Raw genomic sequence first — 21,881 nt, 5'->3', positions numbered from 1 at the left:
CATGTATAAAAATAAATATTTCAGTTTTGAAGATACTCTTTAAATCAGCTCACAAGTACTATGCTTCAGCCTCTAAAGTTTAGACAAAAGGAGAAGAAAGGAGATCTAAGCTATGAGCTGGTTTTTACTCTCTCAAAGTTCAAGTCCACAGAAAATTATCTTCTAAGAAGCACATTCCTTCATAACTACAACAATTTGAAGAAGTCCATAAGCAAACTTAACACCTGCTATATTTGGCTGCTCTGAAAATTAATCTCACAACTAGTCACAGAACACATTCCTCACACTGACCTATTTAAAAAAGCTGATTTCAAATGTTGTTCTGAGGGAAAGAATTTTGTAAAATGAATTATTCAGCTTTTCTTTCTTCTGTTTAAAACTAAGTCAAATGCTGTATTGCAGTGTTATTTAATATATAAATTATATTGGTACATAATTTTTTTAAAAAAAAATTAATCTTTTTTTTAAACTGGGGACTGACCTCAGAAATACTCTATCATGGAAATGTAACACCAATTACGTTCCTTTGTGTTCTCTCTATCCCTTCCTCCTCATGTCCCTCCTTCCGCCACCCTTCCTCTCCCTTTCCTCTTGCCCTTTTTCCCTTCAACACTACTCTCTGTTTTGTGCGACAAGGTCTCACTCTGTAAGCTGCAACTCACTATTTAGCACAGGCTAGCTTAAAACTTCCAGGAAATCCTATTGCCTCAGTCTCTCATGTGATGGGATTAAAGGTATGTATGACATTCCATATTCAGCATCTTTTTTTTTGTTGTTGTTCACTTTTCAGTTTCTGGCAAAGTCTCCCTAAATTGCCTAGATTGGCATTCAATTCCACATGTTGCTCAGGCAATGCTTAAGCCGGCTATCTCCTTTCCTCCACCTCAGAGGTAGCTAGGATACAGGCCTCCACTGCTAGGTCTGCCCCATTTCAATTACTGGCCTACAGAGAATAAGAAACATCAATAGGTGACCCTAATTCTAAAATACGTGTGACCATTTAGAAACAGTTGAGGTTATCATTTTAGAAATCACTCATAGAGATACAAACTCCTTACACTAAGTTACTAAGTTTCTTCCTACTTTAGGCATCAATCTGCATATATTAGGTAGAGGAAAGCAGGTACTCTACAGCTCTGAGATGGGAAAAGTACATTTATTTTCACAGAAGGACATTTTTCAAAGAAGCTAATACTGTATTCACATGTTTCAAAAAATCATGGTACTATTACTTATTTCCAACATTTATAGGGCTACAACTCTTAAACATAAACTCAGAAGTGGGATTTATTCGTTTTGATTTTAAATAGTATGAAGGGTATTAGAAGTGAGGACTTCTGATTAAATTTATGAACTGGTAACCAAATATCTTGATCACCAAAGAAATTAGATAACTAAAACAATATTGTTATTACCACAAGCCAATGTGCACAAGTCCGTATGGACAATTTAACATTCCATGCTTTAAGATATATACATAGTAACATAATGGGAACTAAACAACTTTAGGAAGAATGCTTTCATTAAAAAAAAAAAAACTAAATTTAACACTATATAAATTTCTATTAATTTGAAAGCTTCTAGATTTATTTACTTAAGTGATATTAATGTCTCCTACTTTATAATTTCAAATTTTGGTATGTTGATTTACATGAAAACCTGTAGGGGACAAAACTCATGGCAGTAACTGAGTCTAGAATATCACCAATAGCACAGTAAGACAGCAGTATAACATTCTTCTTGTGCTCAAGAGGATTTATTGGTTCTCAAAGATGAGAATCCAATAAAGAAAAACAATAAAGCACAATGGGTATAATTAAAAGTCAAATATTTCATAAGCTGAACAAAAGAAACTATTTAAACTGTCACTGATATCCTGTCCTTGTATCCTGTGGTACTTAGTTATTTCAAATGTCTTATTTGGTGAATGTTCTTGCTTCAATGTAATATAATGAAATGCAGACAAACTCTCAAACTGAAATGTTTGTGTCCAGTGGTTATGAATTATGAATACATTGTATGGTGTGTCATTATATGCTGACATTTTAAACATGATGTGCCATGAATGAATTCCCTTACATTTGCTGTAGCACTGAATCTTATATCAATAAATATCAACCAAAGACATGAAAACACATTACTGCAAAGAATGTCAAAAGAAGGAAAATTTAAAGGACTCATGGGAAGACAAAAATCTAGGACAATCTAACAATTCTTCCTATTCTATCTTTCTTATCGTAAGATTTGTTTTAGAAAGCTAATTATAAGCCTGTATCATTTATTTCTCAGCAAACTGTGAAATTTCCCTCCAACCCAAGTAATAAGCATCGATTTAAAAAAACAATCACATTTCAAAGAGTTAAAAGTGTCAGAAAAAATCCTGAAAATCCTGTGGTTGGCTGAAATAGTTTGAATACACTGTCTTTTTTATTAAGACATTTTCTGTTCATTTTACATACCAACCACAGATTCCACTGTCCTCCCTCCTCCCTCTCCCCAGCCTTCCCCGCAACCCACTCCCCATTCCCACCTCCTCCAAGGCAAGGTTTCCCTTGGGGAGTCAGCAGAGCCTGGTACATTCAGTTGAGGCAGGTCCAAGCCCCTCCTTCCTGCACCAAGGCTTCTCAGAGTGTCTCACCATAGGCAGACACTGTCATTGAATGATCACTCATAAGCCATCACTAAACTACTGAGAATAATTTTCATAGTAAGAATATGCTCATAATTGTGAGAAACAGATGTCATTAAAAGGAAGCTAAATATTTATGTCAAAAATTAACAATAAACCTGTATTTAACCCAACTACCTGGCATTCACTCAAGCCTAATTGAGAGTTTTATATGTAACAGACATTGAGGACATAATTTAGAATAAAGTACCATTGCAAATTTCATGGGATCAGAGTTGAGACACAAAAACAAAATAAGGTGAAGTCCCCATATGAGGATATCATGAGAAAGTGGTCATCAGCAGTTAAATGAAGGAGACCTCAAGAGAAACCAACCAGCATCTTGGTCTTTGAATTATGGTCTTGGAAAATATGAGAAAATAATTTTCTTTTATTTAAACCTCCGAGCCTGTGCTATTTTCTCATGGTACCTGAATTGTCTAATATAGTGGTCGAAGTATTCACCTCTCTGAGCATCCAGTTTTTATTTTATTTTATTTTGTTTGTGTGTTTTACTATAGACCAAAAAAGAATATTAGCCCTCATTTTATGCTAAACTACTAACAATTATGATACAATGCGTATTATTTTTAATAAAAATGATTAGACATTGTGAAAATTTAGAAGAATTTACATGTTACTGAGGTGGACTATGTTTTTCCTTAGATTTTCTCTTTGATTATTTACAAATTTTACTGTCTATATACAGTGGGTATATTCTCTAAGGATCATATTTAATGGTAAGTAATCTTCTATTTCACAATGTAACTAAACTTATTTTAATTCCCTTCTTACAACTTCTATGATGGTGAATGAAATACTTTGATATTTGGAGTATCTTTAGCATCAGAATGATTAATCATTGATATGACCAACTATGATATGTTTAACATTATAATTTCTCAATATACTTTAGCACAATCATTTAATTGGACCTAAGAACAGCATTATACAAGGATCAGTGCATTTCCATATCTACAGAAGAATAAGGTGAAGTTCAACGAGCCTTAGCCATGATTACTTGGGCAGGGAGTGGCTTTATAATACACATTAGGTCAATAAGCTTCTACTAAAAGTTGTAGTCAAATACAGAACAAAGAGCAGAAAAATGGTTGAATACAATACATTCCCAGTGAAATGTCCTTTAAAGACTTTTAGTTTTCTTCTGCTACATGAATTTTTTAAGCAGCTTAGGAAATACATGTATTATGAGTATGGGCATTTTGCCTGTATATGTCTGTCCATCATAGGCATGTAGTACCTGCAGAGGCCAAGAGAAGGTGTCAGATCCTCTGGAAATGCAGTTGCGGACAGTTGTGAGCCACTATTTGGGTGCAGGGAATCAAACCAGGGGCTTCTGGGAGAACAGCCAGTGTTTTTAATCACTGAGCTATCTTTAAAGTCTAGTTGTTCCTTTAAAGTCAATTTCTTCAGCTTTTCTACATTTCTGGTTGAGTTATCTCAGATACTTCCAACAAATGCCATTTTTCTCTTGAATCAGATAGTTACATTTGGCTGTAAGCTACTAAAGAACCATTTCTAATACACTCACACAGATGAATGCATAGAGAATGCTTGGTTTTTCTTGAACGTTTTATTTACATATATGTTATATATGCTATTACACACTGAAAACAAAATAAGCAATGTTCCTGAAGTGCAGCATTGGAATCGCTTAGACTTTCACTGACTAACAGAGAAGTACAGACAAGCTTGCACTGTAAGTTCACCTTCATTTAGATGGGTTTGATTACACTAAAGCATACTGGTTTGGTGACTCACAAGTATAAGTGATAATTCACTACTGAAATTAAAAAAAATCATTTTATAATCATTATAACCTTTAATGTTATTTGTAATTTTGGTTAACTCATTTGTTTTCCTTTTCTCCCCAAATATCAAACCAGCCGATTTTGACCATCTAAATATTTTATATTATACATTGAAGCATATCTTATAGGTTTAATTACTTACATCAGTCCTCCTTTTTCAGGAGATGAGTATTTTAATGGTTCTTGTGAAAAGCAGTAGATAATAATTTTAAAATCAAAGAAAGGGATTGATCATTGGAAAAAATTAGGTGAGAAATGGTATCATTTTTGAAGCATAATCAGTATTTTTCATGAAGAATTCCCTCTGCAATTTATTAAAGAAAAAATCATCCAAATAATCTTTTATAAGTGAAATTTAACAGAAATTCTAGCTAATCGTGTATCAGTAGTTAATTCCAGTTTTTAAAAGATGACAGATCTAAGCTAACTATTTCTATGCACATCAGAAAATTTCTGTCACTCTAGACATTTCCATCTACTCAGAATCCTTTGTATTCTAGGAACATCTTTTTATTCCTACACATCGTGGGAATATCAACCATGTATATGATATTTCTCTTTATTAATGACATGTATTTCCCAAGAAGTATTTCCTGGAAGATAAAAATCCAGCTGAAAAGTGTTTGTGGGGGGATATTGTAAAATCTTTACTTCTGTTTCCTTTAGAACACCTATTACTACATGATAGTATTTCCCCCAAGACGATTTTTTATTTTATTTGAACTTGGCAAAAATCTTTGTGCTAAATCCTTTGAGCATACCTCTAGTGATAGATGTCAGATCAGTGCTATATGGAAAAACTTTTATTTGACAGGAAGAAAGCTCTCTCCAAAATATAAGACATAAAAATAAAATCTTTCTGTGAGATTAATATAATCTTTTGTTCTTGTGTATAAATGAATCATTCATTCTTATTTCAAGGTAATAATTTCATGTAATAAATCTGGATAAAGTAAAATTAAGGCAGTTTATAAGTGACATATTTGTTCAAAATAGAACAGTTAGCTTAAGATATGTATATATAAATTAAATGTAAAATACATATGCAATGATATCAAGTATATACAATATAAATTTATGCACTTTATTTAATATACATCTTTATAATCATAAACCAAAAGTATAGATTCACAAACTGTACATAGAAATTATATTCAAACCAAGTAGCCTCTTAGTAAGGCATGATCTTATTAGGGTGGGCTATATGGCATATAATTGAATGAACAGGACCATTTTACCCTATGAATACAGAGCTAATTATTCTTATTTATTGCAAGTATTGCCTTATTCTTCCTGGTGTTATCTAATGACATGTTCCCATTATCACAAAAGAGAGAATACAACTATTCTTGATAAAAATCTGGCATTTTCAAATTGTTTATTTTGTTATTATTATCTTTTCTTGTAACTCTTAAAGAAATATCATTAGCAAAGGGATAGTCAAAATCTCATTACATATATCATCTATACATGCCATCCCTTGTACTTATATGGGTTGCAATTACCACAATCAAATCATTTTTCATACATATTAAAATGTAAATTTGTGGGTTTGTACCTTGTATAAGTTAATGTATGAATAATAAGGAAGGTCATATTCATCTGGGATTCTTGTTAGAAGATATGTCTAGAAAGAGCCAAACCTCTGCACTATTTTCTGATCTGGGAGGGGAATAAACAGTGGAAGCATGGGGAGATGTCAAAGAAAGATTACCTCTCTCCATATGCATTTTCATCTTAAGCTTCCTTAAAGGCCTTCACCTCAGAATCTGTTCAGTTGTCTGTCTGAAACAGACAGATCTTTTCCTTAAACAAGTTAGGTTGCCTTGTATGAACATATACAATCACTTTGGGGACTCTTTGTTTCTTTGCCTCCTTTTCATAAGCCTCAAAAATAATACTTAAAAATTGTCCAGTCAAAGCAGTAATATTATTATTTCATTTTTAAAGTTTTAGGCAGATATCTTGATAGTAAGTGAGAACTTAGGGGCTAAATGCTACCCAAAAACAAAGAGTTTTGTTTTAATGGAACTCAATGATCAAATCACATTCAAAGACAAATTGCTGGCTCTTTTCCTCTTATAATTAAGCTCTTCAAATATTTCTGGAGAAGAAATAAGTAAAAAGAGAGTGAAATATGAGGTTAAATATATTTTACAAAGACAAATTTTGTATGGGCTATAATCTCCAAGAAGATTTAATCAGATGGACATGAGTAAAAACGACTTCAGAGTCTTTTTAATATTATTGCAATTAGATTATAAAAATATTTATTTTAATAAAGATATAGTCAGAAGTTATGCTATCAACTTTACTCCTATGGCATATGATTTAGAGTTGATAGATTATTTACATTTAGATCATTTCAGCTCACATACCAAAAAATTACTGTTAGAAATTAATACTATAAAATGGTGTCTTACCTTACAAAGGAAGTTGATCTTAAAGCCCAAAGATTGGGCATTTCTTGAGCCTGAGTTCATGTAGTTTCCAACCAAAAGAATCAACTCTAAAAGTCTGTTAAAGCTTTCACTTTTCTTCAGTTCTTCACATGCAAGAGTTACTGCTATGATGCCTGGTTTGATGTTGTTTACATGTTCTTCAAAGGTGAGTTTGAAAAGGATGCTCATGAGACGAGGCCGTAACATTTTCACCGAGCTCATCTGGAAGGTAAGGAATCACTATGAGAATGTCTGTTTAAAACGTCCTTTCATCTCTGTCTGTACTGGGGATAATTTCATGAACAATATTGTAAGTTCATACACACGGTCAATTCTCTGTGAGATTTAAAATATACTGTTTGTGTTCAGCTTTCCAAGGGAAATTTAGGTAAAGTTTTAAAAATCAGAAACAGTCAGTTTTGTTAAACAATAAATACCATCATAGTTATAACGTAAATAAAATACAGCTGAGGCTGAACAGTTTCTACATGCTAACTGCAAAACCTTTGGTCATACATAGCATACAAATATCCAAAATTTGTTTCTGAGATGAAATAGTAAAACTTATATGCATAAAATTGAGTTGAGTGTATAGCTGGTCATGGATAGTGGGTGTACAATAATAATAATTTTGAGGTTTGAATTTCCTTTTTAGCTCCCAATTATTTAATGAGTTTCCATTTACCAAATGCAATCTGAAAATAGGATGGATCCAGACTAGACACACAGGAGCATTTTTATGCTCATAAAATGTAAAGAAATTATTAAACAGCTAATTACACTTCATTGGCATGTATAGTTTAGTCTCTTAAACACACATGCTGAGCACAGACTAGGCACTGAGATATCTACAAGCAGCATGAAATCCTCTGATGTTATGAACAAAGGTCTTTTTGTTTTAAACATGTCTTCACTTTGTATCCAAGGCTGCCCTTTAACTTTTGATCATTCTATCTCAACCTTCTAGGAGCTGAGGTTACAGGCATGTGCCATCACACATGGAAGCAACTCGTTTAAATCACAAAGTGCCATTTTGTTGTATCTTCTGTTATGCTCCATGTGCTTAAGTTTTGAGTACTTGTTCTCTAGCTGTCGGCACTATTTTGGAAAGTTGTGGACCCTTTAGAAGTATGACTCAGCTGGGGAAAGTGAGTCAATGGGTGCAGGATTTGGAAGGTTACAACTGTCACACTTTGCTTCCTGGTCTACCACGTTGTGCACCTTCCAAAGCGACACATGAATTACTGGGTAAAGCATAGCAGCTCTAATAGTGAAACAGCACACTTTTCTGGCTCTCCTTTGACATTAACTCGCTTATTACCAATGGCCATTTGCTCCTCTCTATGTGAACTTTTAACTTCTATGAGTTCTATGTTTTCATACTTTTTCCAGGTAGAAATATAAAAAATGGAGATAATATTGCCCTGCTCTAGTATTCTCATAGCTCTCATCACTTTGCATTATTTTGTTTAAAATACACAAACTGTTATCATATTTAAAGTACACTGCCTATATTAAACTTAGGTATATCTGGAAAATCATAATAGAGACACATGAAAACTATAGCCGGCAATAAAACAGATGGACAATTCTAGGACTACAAAGAGAAAGTAAGTTCTAAAGAAATTTGTTGCAAGAAAAAAACTTCAAAATTACAACTGCAATGTTTAATAAAAGATTCACAATAGAGATAATTAAATAAACTTATACTTGAGTGTGTATTTACATATATGTAAATTACACACAGAAAAGAGACCTAAAGAAAATGGTAGAGAGAAGTCACATGAGGACATGTTTATAGGTTAGATAGGTATGAAGAAACCATATAGAATCAATGTGAAGTACATGAAACTGAAAGCTAATGTCATTCAAGTCTGCCTCTAAACATGTAGAAGCACCCTGTGTACACAAGTGTACAAAATCAAGTCCTGTATGTATTACTCTGTCACAATTCATCTGATGGTCTCCATATCTCTCCTCACATCATTTCTTCTTTCAGCTTACTCAAAACTGGCCTGTTCCAGCACTCTAGATGTTGTGTATCATCATATATGTATAGGAAACAGCCTAATATCTTGTGTCTGTGATCAAATCCTGGACCAAGAGCTAATATAAAGGAGAATAGTATACTTTGGCATAAAGGTTGAGGGTACAGTTCCTCGTGACATGAAAGGCATGATAGTGGGAACATTAGATGGTTGGTCACATTGTATTAACAGCCAGGAAGCAGAAAGAAAAGAATGCCAATGCTCATCTGTGTTTCTTCCCTTTTCTTGTTTTATTCAGTTTTGCATCCCAGTCAAATGGATGATGTTATCTACATTTCAGGTGAGTTGTCAATTCATCAAAGTGCTGTTAGTCCAGAATCAACAGGGGATTAAAACCTTCACAAGGTATGCATGAGCTTTCAGTGTATGCATTTATACTTTATTCTGTCTTGACTCTATTTCAATTCTTGACCTACAAACTCTGAGTGTGAATTTGATTTATTCACTTTTTAATATTATCTTTAACAGAAATAGTATAGTCAACAAGTATATTTTAGTAAGAATAGTTATAGCAATAACAGCAGTTAACACTTATTGAGGATTTTCTGTCAGAAATTTTTCTGCTTCAGTGAATTAATTCTCAAAAACATCTGCTATTGTCCCTGCCTACCATCATGGACTTTTATCCTTATGGAACCATAAGACAAACTCCTTCCCTTAAGTTGCTTTTAGTCATAGTGTTTTATATAGCAACAGGAAAGCAACTAATATATCATTATGACACACTGTCCCTTAAGTATTATTAGAAATCAGAACTGTGATTGGTAGAGAAATCATCAATAAGGTAGGTGTAAAAATGTCCCAGGAAACAAGTAATGATGTATAATATCGGCAATAGGATAGAAAGGAAAAGATGAATGGATGAGAAAGAATTAAGGAAGAATTAACAGTACTCGGTAACTAACCAGCTATGGGAAAACAAAGTCAAACAATAGTTTCAAGGCTTTAATTTGTTTATTTCAACAAACTTGGCATTAATGACAGTTTAAAGAGAGCCCGAAGCAATAGCTCAGCAGTTAGAAGAACTTACTGTTCCTGTAGAAGACCCAAGTTCCCTTCTAAGCGCTCAGAACAAGTAACTCATAATCATCTATGACTCTAGTTCCAGGGTATCTGTTGCCTCTGTGCTACACTCATGTGTCTCCACACATATACAGGCACAGACACATATATACAATTAAAAACAAAGTAACTTAAGAAGTTGAAGTCAGTCTTGATGTGGTATTGATTAATGTTTGGTTGTTTTGTTTCAGGGGTTGTGGGGAGATGAATGTGTGTCTGATCTCCTGTGATCTATATACCAGTAAGCTAATCAAAGACTAAGAAAGACAGCAGAGTCAGATAGAGTACAGTTTAGCAACAATGTTAGTCAAACATAATTTTTTATGTGTAAATACTCTCCCTAGTTTTCAGATGTTCAGTTTCCAAATTTTCAAATTCAGGGAAATTCCTGTGACTTTTTTCTAAGTTATAGGAAGGTAGAATGAAGGATACGAGCTGCAAATACAAATATTAAAAAAATTAAAATATTTCCTGTTAATATGAATTTTTTATTACCACTGAAGTGAATTTGGTTGGCCATTTTCTTCTGTGTCAATATTGCATATTTTTATTAAAAGACACTATTAGCTTCTGCTTATTAAGATTCTCAATCTTGAAATAATACTCCAGTTACTACCATTGGTCAATCTTTGCCCACATTTTAACACCTTTTATTGACAATGTTTACCATTCAAACTCAAGCTTTATATAATTGCATTTAATTATGTTACTCATATACTCTTTAAATGCCCTAATTGATTTCTCTAAATCCTCTAAATTTTCTCCTCTAAAGTGACAGCTTTATAATTAGAGAATAATACAGTTTCTTTGATGTATTTAGTATTTGTCATTACAATAGTATCTGGTAAAGTTTTGAAATAGAATTGTATTTGATAGTTATATGAACAGATTCTTTGGGAGACAAAATCACTGAGGAGGCAAGTGTGTGGAAAACAATGGAGCAAAGAGTCAAATACTGCACCTTGATAAGCACCAAGTGCAGGGTCTTGCATATATTAGATATTTAAATATTTTCTGACTCATATTAACAATAGCCCTTAGGTGAATAACCATTATCAGGTTTTTCCAGGAATAACAGATTGTATATTGAACAAAATTAAGAATGGGAGATAATTTATTTTCCCATAAATGATTACATCACTTATTATGTCAAATATGAAATACAAAGGAATTACTTTTGTTGAATTACTAGTTTTATGTGTTAATCTATCATTAGTCAGTATGACTTAGGAGTAAATTGTACAGCAGAATCTTAGCTGCCCTTTCACTCACCATATACATCCACATTTGATACATGGCAGGCAATGATGATAAATGACAGCTGATTAAAATAAATAAATATACTCATTTGCACAAACTGGAACCACTAGCACATTAAGAAGCTGCATAGAAGACAGGAGCTAGAGATTGTGGTACAGACCTAAAATTCCAGTGGATAGGAGGTAGAAATAGAAGGATTAGAAGTTCAAGATCACCCTCAGCTACAAAGCAAGTTCCTGTCCAGCCTTGGCTACATGAGATTCTATCTGGAAAATACACATATATACAAACAAAGAAGATATAACAGGGATGGTGCGAAGAAGGCTAAAAGATCTTACATAATACCGTTTGATACCAAGGGTGAACTATACTACCCAGACACAATATAATATATCTTTGTTTGTTTGTTTTTCAATATGGGGTTTCTCTATGTAGTCCTGGCTGTCCTGGAACTCACTTTGTAGATCAGGCTAGCTTCAAACTCACAGAGATTCGCTGCTTTTGCCTCCTGAGTGCTGGGACTAAGGCATGCACCACCACCACCCGGCTCAATATAATGTATTTTAAGCTTAAGGTTCAAGAAAAATCTTTTTCTAATTCCCAGAGAAAGATAAAATCCAATATCTATATTTTCCATGCCCATGATGTCAGTTGCCAAGGTTTGAGTTTTATAGCCATGACCCCAAACTTAAGTTGTGTCAATTTATAGTTGTGTGACCAAGTTAAAAGTTAGCTAATGTTTCTCAGATTTTATTTCATCACCAGAAAAATGCATTCATTACAGTATTTATGCATTTTCAGTAGGACATTAATGAGATACTGGGTAGAACATGTTTGTTGTATCAACTGACACTATCAAGCATAGGAAAACCACAGCTACTTTTAACTTTATTTATCCTTAGAAATTTCTAACAAGAAGGACACATGGTCATTAATGTGTCTGCCAAACATGAAGTAAAGTCTTTTGGGATCCACAATTAAGCAATGTGTGCCTTGTGGTAGTCAATGAAGAATGTGGCCTATTATCCACTAGGTAGACTGAAATTATCATGCTCCATTTATCTATTTTCATTCATAAAAGACATTTACTATTAGACAGGTTATAACTGAAAATGTAGTCTTTAAAAAAAATCAAGACCTTATAGAGAAAATGAAGTCATTTGGGGATATCTCTAACTATCAATTACTATGTCTAGAACACATCAACAGAATTGTTTCAGTCTTAGGTGTGAACTTTTATAGTGAGACCAGTATATACTGATAGACATAAGCTGAACTGCCATCAGAGGGTTTTCTTTGTAAAGGAATAGCATGGATAGTCAAGCTTAGAAATAATAGGAAGCACTGAGCTACATCCCCAGTCACATATACAACTATTAAAAGGCTTGTGTCTCATAAAGGCACTTGAGTGCTCCTAAGTGATATAAGTAAATAAAGCAGAAACTCTGCTGAAATGTATGTTTGGTTGGTTGTTATGGTCCCTTGTAGCATTTTAGATGACTGGCATCTTTTGTTTTATAATTCTTCCCATGAAGTGCTTTGGGATGCTGACCAGGGTGTTGTATTATAAAGAGGATTTATTTGTGTTGCAAGTTACTTGTCTATCAAATCACATCAAGCGACTCTCATTTCTTCAGCTGATCTGCACTATATTAAAAAAAAGTGCATTGACAGCTTTAGTGAGAGCACTACAAGTAGGTTATTTCCCCAAAGAGTTAGGCAGAGTTTCATTTATATAATTTGAATTGTATACACTTCATAACTATAAAGCTGGTAAATATAGATCTAATACCAAAATACTACAGGAATGCACAGAGAAAAATAAGGAGCAGCAGTGCTAAATATCATGTGTGAGTGAGGAGGTCATGAAACCTTTAGTGTTATTCATATCACCTTTTATTTTTGCCTACCATATGTGAATATAATTGAAAGTTTGGTCCCTTGAAAATAGTAGAATTTGTTCCAATTATTACATGTATATAAAAAAATAGTCATTATTAGAAGGAATTATCTTCCGAATTTATAAAATGTTTATTTGTATTTTACCACAGTAAAGGGAATGAATTCAGTCATATTCAAGGATAGATTTTTGTTAGGTTGGCAGAACTGCCAGTCCAAGTGAGATTCACAGACATGGACTGACAAAATTCTGTCTGGAATTATAGGAATAAAGCAGATACATTTGAGATTTTCTATTTATTAAATGAATACATTTCTTATCTTCTAATACACAATAAGTTCTTCAAGGGCAGACACTCTAATATTCATTGTTTTACTCCCTGCAGTAAATCCAGTACCTGGACAAAATAATCAATACAAGGATTCCTTATATATGTAGAAAATGGGAAATGTTTGCACGTTAGCTGTCATGAGACATGAGAGCCATGGTTAATCTGTGAATTGAAGCTTTAAAAAAGAGAGTGCTGAAAACTGACTCTACATCAGAAAAATAATGATGTGCTGATAGAGAATATTTCCCCAAAGATAGTGATATGTGGAAATTATGCATTGAGAAACATCTACTAGTCTTTAATATAGAACAGAGCACAATAACAGTGTCTGCCCCCAAAGACACTGTAAACTCAGAGGAATCACACTAAGAAGTTGAACAAGAATTTCAAAATATTCTTGTCAAAACACCTATTTGAGGCCACAAATGACTATTGAAACTACTGTGAAGCTTTGCTAATCTATTAGGGAATTAAAAACATAAAGAAAAAATAAGAGGGTGAAGTTTTGATATTTTTAAATTTAATAAAAAGTAATCAATTACAGAATTGATTGACAGCCATCGACCTCCTTTGAATATTCAATTTTCATGTAGTTTTATTTTACCTTGTTTTATTACAAAAGGTGACTGAAATAAACAATTGTGTCATGAGCATAGATTAATATGAGAAAATAATGAAATGAACAGTAATATAAATACAGGGACCTGAGAATGACTCACGGTGAATTTTCTTTTACATAATCAAAAATCATTAAACTGGCTTTTGTTTGTTTGTTTGTTTGGGTTTTTTTGGGGGGGACAGGATTTCTCTGTGTAGCTCTGGCAGTTCTGGAACTAGCTCAATAGACCAGGCTGACTTCAAACTAAATGATAATCCTGCCTATGCCTCCCAAGTGCTGGGATTAAAGGTGTGCACCACCACTGCCTGGCTTTTAATCTGGCTTTTACTCATATAACATTAACCACATCTACAAGTAAGGTAGCATTCATATGTGCAGAAAAATGAAAACAGAAACACAGAGGCATCACACATTAAAACGATGAACACTGTGACTGCAAGCAAGATAAAGAAAAATGTGAATTTTTCTTAATGAATATGCAAATCCAGTAAACAATGTAATATTAATATAATCTAGGACCTACAATTTTCTTTCTAAATTAATTGCTATTGATTTATATAGGAAGGGAAAAGCTTTTTATCAATCCCCTTTTCACCTGGTTAAGCTCTCTTGAACAGAGTTTATAAGCTCTTTAGAGGCTTTAAAACAATTAAAGCAAAATGAGGTTATAGTAGTATTTCTAACTCTCTTTGTACCTTCAGATATTTGTGCAAAAGAAATAAGAAAAAAAGTGTTATTCTGTCAGTAATATCATAATCTGTTCTGTTCATTAAAGATTTGTGTATGAGGCTATCGAAACATCTTTTTTACTAGATTATAGCTTGAAAATGTTTTTAATTGAAAAATATGGGTAATTTTTAAGTCAGAAAAACAAAAGTACTGATTACTAAGAGAACTAATTATTGCCTTCTTTCCTCAGAAGACATGCTAGTTTAATAGATATACACAGTATGGGTTTCCATCCCCAGTGCAAGACAAGTGGGAATTTCCATAGCTCTGAGGTTTGAGAACAGCTGAGCTGCAAACGCACTCAGAAGCATCTAAAAGCTCCAGCTCGGGGTTCTGACTGTCAGAGCTTTCAAAGATCTGTGCTTTTCTTCCAGTAAAGGTACAGCACATAATTACAATGGATGTAGCAAATTCAATTCCGTAGGAGGTAAGTTGGAGGACAAGTCAGTGGGAAGCTATGCAGCCAATCCACCCCTTTAAAGAAGATTATTGATCATAGAAGGTGTAGGAAGTAGTATGTCTTTCTTCCTGGGAGGTCTGCCTCCACACACAGGCAAGATCTCTGGCTTGATATGGTTTGTTTCTGCTTAATTCCCTCCTATGTTTTTTTTTTCTCACAGTTGATTACAAGCAATTATAAGTAAACCCAAGGTTATGACAGTTTAAAAAAAAACAAAAGGTTAAAGAAAGCTAACCAACCCAGGGACTGACTCAGATAAGCTTTCCTCTCTCCTTAAAAAAAAAAAAAAAAAAAAAAAAAAAAAAAAAACTAAGCAGAAATATTTCATTGTTTCTTATTGGTAGTAATACTTTAATCAATATAAAAGGAACAATCACATGTATGGTACACATCACACCCTAGCTGATAAGACTTGATTGTTGTCTAGAGAGTTATGTATTAATGGAAATTCTACAGTGTAATAGACCAAGGATACTGAAATAAAAGCAACAATAAAATCTCCACTGTTTAATAGAGCAAGACAAGAAGATATTTCATGCACACACACACACACACACACACACACACACACACACACACACACAAACACACAAACACAAAGAATTTAAATCTGTCAATGTTAGAAAGTGGCATATGGCCGGGCGGTGGTGGCGCACGCCTTTAATCCCAGCACTCGAGAGGCAGAGGCAGGCGGATCTCTGTGAGTTCAAGGCCAGCCTAGGCTACCAAGTGAGTCCCAGGAAAGGCGCAAAGCTACACAGAGAAACCCTGTCTCGAAAAACGAAAAAAAAAAAAAAAAAAAAAAAAAAAAGAAAGTGGCATATGGACTGAGACAAATCCAAGAATGGAAGAATTCCACTGGACTTCACATCTAGCCAAACAGATTCAACAACAATTTGATAGATACATATCATAAATAACATCAATATAGTTTATATACTTATAGAATTTACAATATAAGAGAACACATTCAACAAATAATCTCAAAAATAAATAGTAAAACTACTACTTTCTAGAAAGGAATTTTTAAAGGAGGCTCTGAGAGTTTAACAGATAGACCTACTTTTGCCAGCTAGGCAAATAGCGTAATTACTGGGGAAGTCAAATTTAAGTGAAGACTTAAAGAATGAGTTTTAGGACGGATAGCACATGCAATGATTCTGAGAAGAAAAGAGTGAATTCAAACACATAAAAAATGAAACTCAGTATGGCTGAAGTACAATGAGCAAGAGCTCAGTCCACACACAAGGCTAATACCTAAAACTAAGAAAAGTTTCAAATGTCAGGCCAAAATGTAACTGATAGGTTAAGATCAGTTAACACTGTGGTGGTGGCAAGGAATATGCCTCAGTGGGCAAAGTGCTTGCTGTACAAACACAAGGACCTAAGTTGAGTTCCCAACACCCATGGAAAGAGGCACAGAGGCACATAACTGTAAAGGCATCACTGAGGAGAGCAAAAAATGGCAAATCCTGTTGTCAAACTGGCCAGCCAGTCAAGCTGAAACAGTGAGCTCCAAGTTCCGAGAGACCCTGTCCCAAAAACAAAGGCACAAAATGACAGGAAAAAGATAACCTAATGTTGAATCCGGCTTCCACACATGCAGACTTTAACAAGAACACCCACTCACACAGGGCCATACATGTGTATATACTGTATATACACGATGAAGGGAGGTAGGGAAAAAGGATGAAAGGAGTAAAAACACTGTGTGATTAGTATTTTAGGAAGTAACTAATAAGATGCAATACAAATACATTCTAGATAGAGGCACTAGGACGAGACTGATTATGAGAAGGGCTCAAGTTTAAAGTAGGAGACACAGCTAAAAGTACATGGTAACAATTACTGGGAATAATCATGCTGCCTCAGATTATGGCAGTGGCAGTAGAGATGAAGTGCAGATCTGAAGTATATTTCAGTTGTGACTAGGAAGCAGTTCATGACCTTTTCTTGATCAATTTCAATGCATACTTTAAGGCAGAACAGTGAATGAGAAGGAAGGCAGTAGAGAACAAGTGGAGACCTCTGAAGAAGCTGATGATAGGTAACAGGAAGAGGGCAGTAACTAGCAAGATCCTTGGGTCAGTGGTAAATTTTAATTCAACCATCTATCCACCCATTTTAGGCAGCAAGTGACAAGATTTATTTTCTTGAAGTGAAGGTCATGGTAGACTGACAAATTGAAGACGCAAGAGAAAAACACAAGTATAGTAAGCAAGAAATAATGCTGTCAGAATTAGATGGGATAGTAATGCCCACAGCAGAGATAGGGAAAATGTACATGTACTAGAGCATCTATCTCATCGTGCTCTTCCCTCTCCCTTCCTTTAGTAAATCACAGTACCATAAAGCACTGACTGTGAATTCCAAGTGAATTCAGTATCTAATATTTACTATACAACCTTGGAACAGTTACCTGGGTTTAGTTGGCCTCAGTTCCTCACCAGTAGTACAGAGATAATAATAGTGTCAAACTTTACCTTACAAATCTTAAGAGAACACAAATATTTTGACTTGCTTGAACTTGTGCAGGCATTACACAGGTGCTGTGAGTTGATACTGGCACTGGTAAGTTGCCCACAACTCTCAGGGTAACCACAAAGCCATGTGCATATAGATAGCATTAATTGGACTCAGTGGTTATTGATAACAAAAAGGAGGACATAAAGTTGGGAAGGAGGTGAGGGTTATCACTAGATGGGATATGACAGAAGTAATAGTGGACAGAATGTTTAAAATACGTTGTATAAATGTATGAATTTTCCAAGCAATACATTAAAATTATTTAAAATATGTTCCATGTAAAAAGGTTAGCATAAAATACAATTTAGTAAGCTTTTGCAATCAGTAACACTGTGATGGTACTATTAGTAATAAAAATTAGCCATTTTCTTTTCTGATGTTTCACGAAGAATGAATAAATAAAAAAGTGGGGGAGGGGTTGAGAACAGAGCTCTATTCTGCAGTACTTGCCTAGAATGTGGGAAATTCCAGGCTTAGTCCCCAGAGCAACAACAACAACAAATAGCATTAATCAAAGAACAATGTTGAGTAACTACAGTCTCAGTTACTTAAGAGACTGAGACAAGAGAATAGCTTGAAACCTTAAGTTAGAAACCAGCCGGGGTGATGTAACAACAAAGCAACTTTGGAGATAGAAGAGCCACTGGAGGTCCTGAAGTGCTTTTGTTATGCCACTGGCAGGAAAGAGTTTGTGGTAGATGAAAAGCACAGATATACAGACAGAAGAAGAAAGGGTAGGAAATGAAAAATAGAATTAGAAAAGGGAGCTTGAATCCTATTTTCTGAAGTCAGGGAAACACTGAAGTGTTTTGAAACTGAAATCATAAAAACAAATTTTTAATATGAGTATACTAAATACCATTGGCAATGGGTGAAGAAGGTTAAGGAAAAGGACTTTCCCAAGTCGGGGATTCTTTCATTAGGGAGAATGATAGTACTTTCCAAAGTACCATTAGGCAGCTGATATAAGTTTAAGGGTTAAATAGAATGATAGTACATTCTCAGAGAAATAATTTAATTTGATAATATTTTAGTAGAAATTTTACTTTTCTGTCCTTTTAAAATATCTGACTCACACTTTTGTCTAAAAAAGTGCTTGTAATTCAACATTCATTGCCTATTTTAAATAAAAGATTGTACATAACTTTAAAAGACTAAGGCTATTGTTATTATTAATTATTAAGGCTATCATTATATAATGAATAATATATTCTTTAAGAAGAGTGTGCCTGCTGTGGGATGGTCTGTATGTCAAGTGTGTTGCTGATTGGTCAGTAAATAAATCATTGATTGGCCATTGGCTAGGCAGGAAGTATAGGTGGGACAAGGAAAAGAATTCTGGGAAGTGGAAGGCTGAGAGAGACATTGCCAGCTGCCACCATGACAAGCCGCATGGGAAGATCCCGGTAAGCCACGAGCCATGTGGCAAGGTATAGATTAATGGAAATGGATTAATTTAAGATATAAGAACAGTTAGCAAGAAGCCTGCCACGGCCATACAGTTTGTAACTAATATAAGTCTCTGTGTTTACTTGATCGGGTCTGAATGGCTGTGGGACTGGCGGGTGAGAGAGATTTGCCCTGACCATGGGCCAGGCAGGAAAACTCTAGCTACAAATGGCGCCCAACGTGGGGCAAGAGTTTCCACCTAAAACCTGAATAAAAAGATTCTAAAATGGAGCTAAAAACAGCTCCTAGTTGTCTCTTTCAAGCTAGCAGCAGCCTGCATGTTTGAGCTACTATGGCGGGTTCCTGGCGTGCATGCTTGACCTGCAGTATGGCGGGAATTAGGCCTCAGCAAGTGGCACATTAAGCTGTGTGATGGATTTAGCCTTTGCTGGTAAAAAAAAAAAAAAAAAGAGGTTTCTGGGCTACACGCTACTTTGATAGAAGCATAGACCCACTATTTCTGAGAGTTGATGGCTCCCAGAGCTGGCGGAAAACGTACTACCGCCATGTTGGGAAGCTGAAGTGGGCGGAGCCAGCAGCCATAGCGCCAGCGCCATTTCAGGCTTAGAAGGCTGCAATTTAAAGCAATAGGCTCAAGCTAATATAAAAAAATAAGCCACGTAAAGATGGCTACCACACAGAGAATCTGGATTATGTTCTCTTTGATATTTGTAACTAAAGAAAAACATTTGATTACAAAAGCTGTTGAGTTATGCCAAAATGTATATTTTAAAGGTACCTTGACTTCAAAATTTGGATGTAAGGATATGTTGCTTTGGAAAGGAGGCTCTGATTTTGTTTCCACAGAAAGCCAGAGGCTATGGATTTGTTCAAGATTAAGATACATCAGGTTTGACCAGCCAAGACCCCCTGAAAGGTCTCCGATGACACCATGGCCCTGATGATCCAACATCCAGAATGGTTTCAAGGCAACTGGCTCAGATGACATACCCTCATGGACTATTCCATAATTCTAAAATTTTCTTTGTATCCCCATAAGATACAGCGCCCCCCTCCAGCAGGAAGTAGTAAGAAAAACTACGCCCAAATTCCCAAATATACCAAGCTGACTTTGGAGATATGTAAAGGTTAAAACCTTCCTTTTTAAGAAAAGAAAAGGGGAAGTGCTGTGGGATGGTCTGTATGTCAAGTGTGTTGCTGATTGGTCAGTAAATAAATCACTGATTGGCCATTGGCTAGGCAGGAAGTATAGGCGGGACAAGGAAAAGAATTCTGGGAAGTGGAAGGCTGAGAGAGAGACATTGCCAGCTGCCACCATGACAAGCCGCATGGGAAGATCCCGGTAAGCCACGAGCCATGTGGCAAGGTATAGATTAATGGAAATGGATTAATTTAAGATATAAGAACAGTTAGCAAGAAGCCTGCCACGGCCATACAGTTTGTAACTAATATAAGTCTCTGTGTTTACTTGCTTGGGTCTGAATGGCTGTGGGACTGGTGGGTGAGAGAGATTTGCCCTGACCATGGGCCAGGCAGGAAAACTCTAGCTACATGTGCCTAAGCTTTATTTAGTAAATCCCAATTGATACTCTTAGACAATTTACATAGTATAAACTGCTTAGTAATGTTATAGATTCTCTCTGACCCCACCTCAGTAGAGACAGAGCAAAATACAGTGAGAGTAAACATGGTGACTACGAGAATTCATGTACATACAGCCTTAAATATTTATGGTAATGTGCATAAACAAGAAATCTCTTCCATTTTCTATTTTTGCCTTTAGTTCAGGAGGTATATTACTTTTTATGCTCCCCAATTTCATTTTCTCAGTGAGGTACCAAGGATATTCCTCTTGAAGGACTTCCTTGGCAAACTAATACATCTTCCTAGATAAACTGCACTAAGGAGAAAAAAAAAATGGTTTGTGAGAAATTGTGTAGTGTACCTACTGTAAAACTCATAACCATCATGATGCAGCTGAAATCTCAGATGGTGTAAAGCCCTGCTTCAATTATAAGATGGATTTGAGCTGCTTAGATTTCAAGTACGAACTTGGGGCTACAAATTTTATTATTTAGCACTCTTCTAAAATGACACTAGTTAATAAATAATACAGAGGCAATTCAGTTGACTAATAGATCTGATTTAAAATAAGAGAAATATGTTACCCAGGTCCATTATAGGTTCTATTTGGTCCCAAATTTGCTCGTCTAGTTTCATTTCAAGGATTTGACAAATCTTTCTACCTCAATGTAGGCAACAGCATGCCCTAAAATAAAGAATTTTAAATATGGACAAGTGTTTACTGTATATGCTAAGAAGAACATACTCACTCCCATCTAACAGAGTTTCATATGAACAAGATTTTAAAACTGGTAGGAAATCAGATCAATTCTAACATGTAACTATTTAGAAACATTATGGAATATTTTGAATGAAGCAGATGCTATTTGAAAAACAGTTAGATTGATAATCTAAAAATCCTTTGTTTACAAATAGAAAACAATCAGAAAACCAGAGTAAACCAGAAATTTATATAGCAAATAAATCTGTCCTGAATACCTGAGTTAAAAAAAAAAAAGATAGCTTTTAGGG

General features: G+C 34.8%; 1 protein-coding gene across 2 annotated transcripts in view; it reads right to left on the bottom strand.

Moving 5' to 3' along the window:
- Positions 1-21,881, bottom strand: part of Diaph2 (diaphanous related formin 2) — a 752,478-nt gene that overhangs the window by 370,863 nt on the left and 359,734 nt on the right. For both annotated transcript variants that reach the window (XM_059251575.1, XM_059251574.1), the window contains one exon: positions 6,924-7,163. In XM_059251575.1, coding sequence (XP_059107558.1) covers positions 6,924-7,163 — 240 coding nt within the window. The remainder of the gene's footprint in view (positions 1-6,923; positions 7,164-21,881) is intronic.

The sequence above is a fragment of the Peromyscus eremicus genome, chromosome X (genome assembly GCF_949786415.1).
Source record: "Peromyscus eremicus chromosome X, PerEre_H2_v1, whole genome shotgun sequence".
Taxonomy (NCBI): domain Eukaryota; kingdom Metazoa; phylum Chordata; class Mammalia; order Rodentia; family Cricetidae; genus Peromyscus; species Peromyscus eremicus.
Note: the sequence above shows the minus strand (reverse complement) of the source record. Positions and strands in the feature narration are given on the sequence as shown.